This window comes from Antrostomus carolinensis, unplaced genomic scaffold, assembly GCF_000700745.2.
Source record: "Antrostomus carolinensis isolate BGI_N321 unplaced genomic scaffold, ASM70074v2 scaffold24391, whole genome shotgun sequence".
NCBI classification, from domain to species: Eukaryota; Metazoa; Chordata; class Aves; order Caprimulgiformes; family Caprimulgidae; genus Antrostomus; species Antrostomus carolinensis.
This window is the reverse complement of record NW_010295271.1, coordinates 3,511-4,935: the sequence shown is the minus strand read 5'-3', so window position 1 is coordinate 4,935 and position 1,425 is coordinate 3,511. Positions and strand designations below refer to the sequence as shown.

Sequence of the window (1,425 nt, the reverse complement as noted above, 5' to 3'; positions counted from 1 at the left end):
AGATCGGTAAGTGCGGCTGTGTGACGCGACAGGCCTCGTGGACATCTTGCTTTGGTACTTCTGACTCAAGTGAAGGACTTAACCACGTGCATTGGTGGTGTTTCAGGTGTCCCTTTTCCCAAGAACTTCATGTCAGTGGCCAAGACGATCCTGAAGCGGCTGTTCCGTGTCTACGCCCACATCTACCACCAGCACTTTGATTCCGTCATGCGGCTGCAGGAGGAGGCCCACCTCAACACCTCCTTCAAGCACTTTATCTTCTTTGTGCAGGTGAGTTGTGAAATGGTGGCTGGTCGCTCGGGTTTCTTGTTCCCCATTTGTTTTTTAAAGGGTGTTGGATTTTAAGGACCTCCTCGCTCTTAGAAGATCTGCAGCTGTGGAAGACGCGCTCAGCTCCTGCCATGCAGAGCGTGCAGCTGCAGCACTGTGGGTTTGTGGTTATTTTTTTGCAGGAAGTGTTGGCTGTAAATGTTTGAATTTCTTTCTCAGGTTGCAGTTGTTGGCCTGAAGCAAAAGAAACCAGAATTGGAGGAGAACTTGGGGGTTCTGTAGCTCAAGAATCAACTCAGAAGTAGCAGTAGCAGCTTTTTTTTCCCTGCTAGTGTTTTAACAGCCTGTTCTGTGACCACCCATGCAACACTCTGCAGAGCAGCACGGTACTTCTCGGTGATGCAGCAGAAAAAGTTCTGTTGTCTTGAAATGCCAGAATGTTTCTGCAGAGAAACAGGAGAGGTGGCTGCTGCCTGTTTGGTGGCTCTCAGGAGCTGGCACGCACTGACAGGGCATGTCCCCAGCACGTGAACATGTTTTCCAGCAGCATTTTGAGAGGAGCCTTTAGTTTTTCTGTTGTTTTTTCTTTTTTTTTCCCCTGCCAGGAATTCAACTTGATCGACAGGCGGGAGCTGGCTCCTCTGCAGGAACTGATTGAGAAGCTGGGCTCCAAGGACAGATAAACTTTTCCTCGGGAGGACCTTTTTGGACACTCCTTTCCGCTTTGTACGCCAGCCACTTCTACGCTTTGCCTTCAGCGACACCAGCCCAAGTGGCATCAGTCTCGGAGGCCGAGCAACCGCTTCTACTGTGCAGCAGCAGCCGCCTGTGTGGTTTTAAAGCTGTTGGCTGTGCTGTGGTGACTTCCCTGTGTAGCCCACTTGGTTTTTTAGGCTCAAGCCTGGCAAGATCTGCAGTTGTTTGAGGACAGGACTAGGACTCGGGTTTGTGTCCCACAGGCACAGGGGTAACATTCAAGTGCTGCGCTGCTGCTCTCTACTCCAAGTTTTCCTCCAGCCCACATGGGGCTTGGCCTGTGAGCAACTGACCGGGCCAAGCCCCGGGTGTGAGCAGAGTGGCTCAGCTTATTTTTTTTGGAAGTGCTTTTTTTTTTTGGATAAGGTGCACTTAGAGCCTTAAGCTCCCCTTTGCCCA

General features: G+C 50.9%; 1 protein-coding gene across 1 annotated transcript in view; it reads left to right on the top strand.

The window, feature by feature from the left end:
- Window positions 1-953, top strand: part of LOC104532673 (MOB kinase activator 1A) — a gene marked incomplete at its 5' end in the record, with an annotated part of 1,080 nt that extends 127 nt beyond the window's left edge. The window contains 2 exons of the mRNA XM_010177937.1: window positions 59-270; window positions 876-953. Of these exons, the coding sequence (XP_010176239.1) occupies window positions 59-270; window positions 876-953 (290 nt within the window). The remainder of the gene's footprint in view (window positions 1-58; window positions 271-875) is intronic.
- Between the last annotated feature and the right edge of the window lie 472 nt (window positions 954-1,425).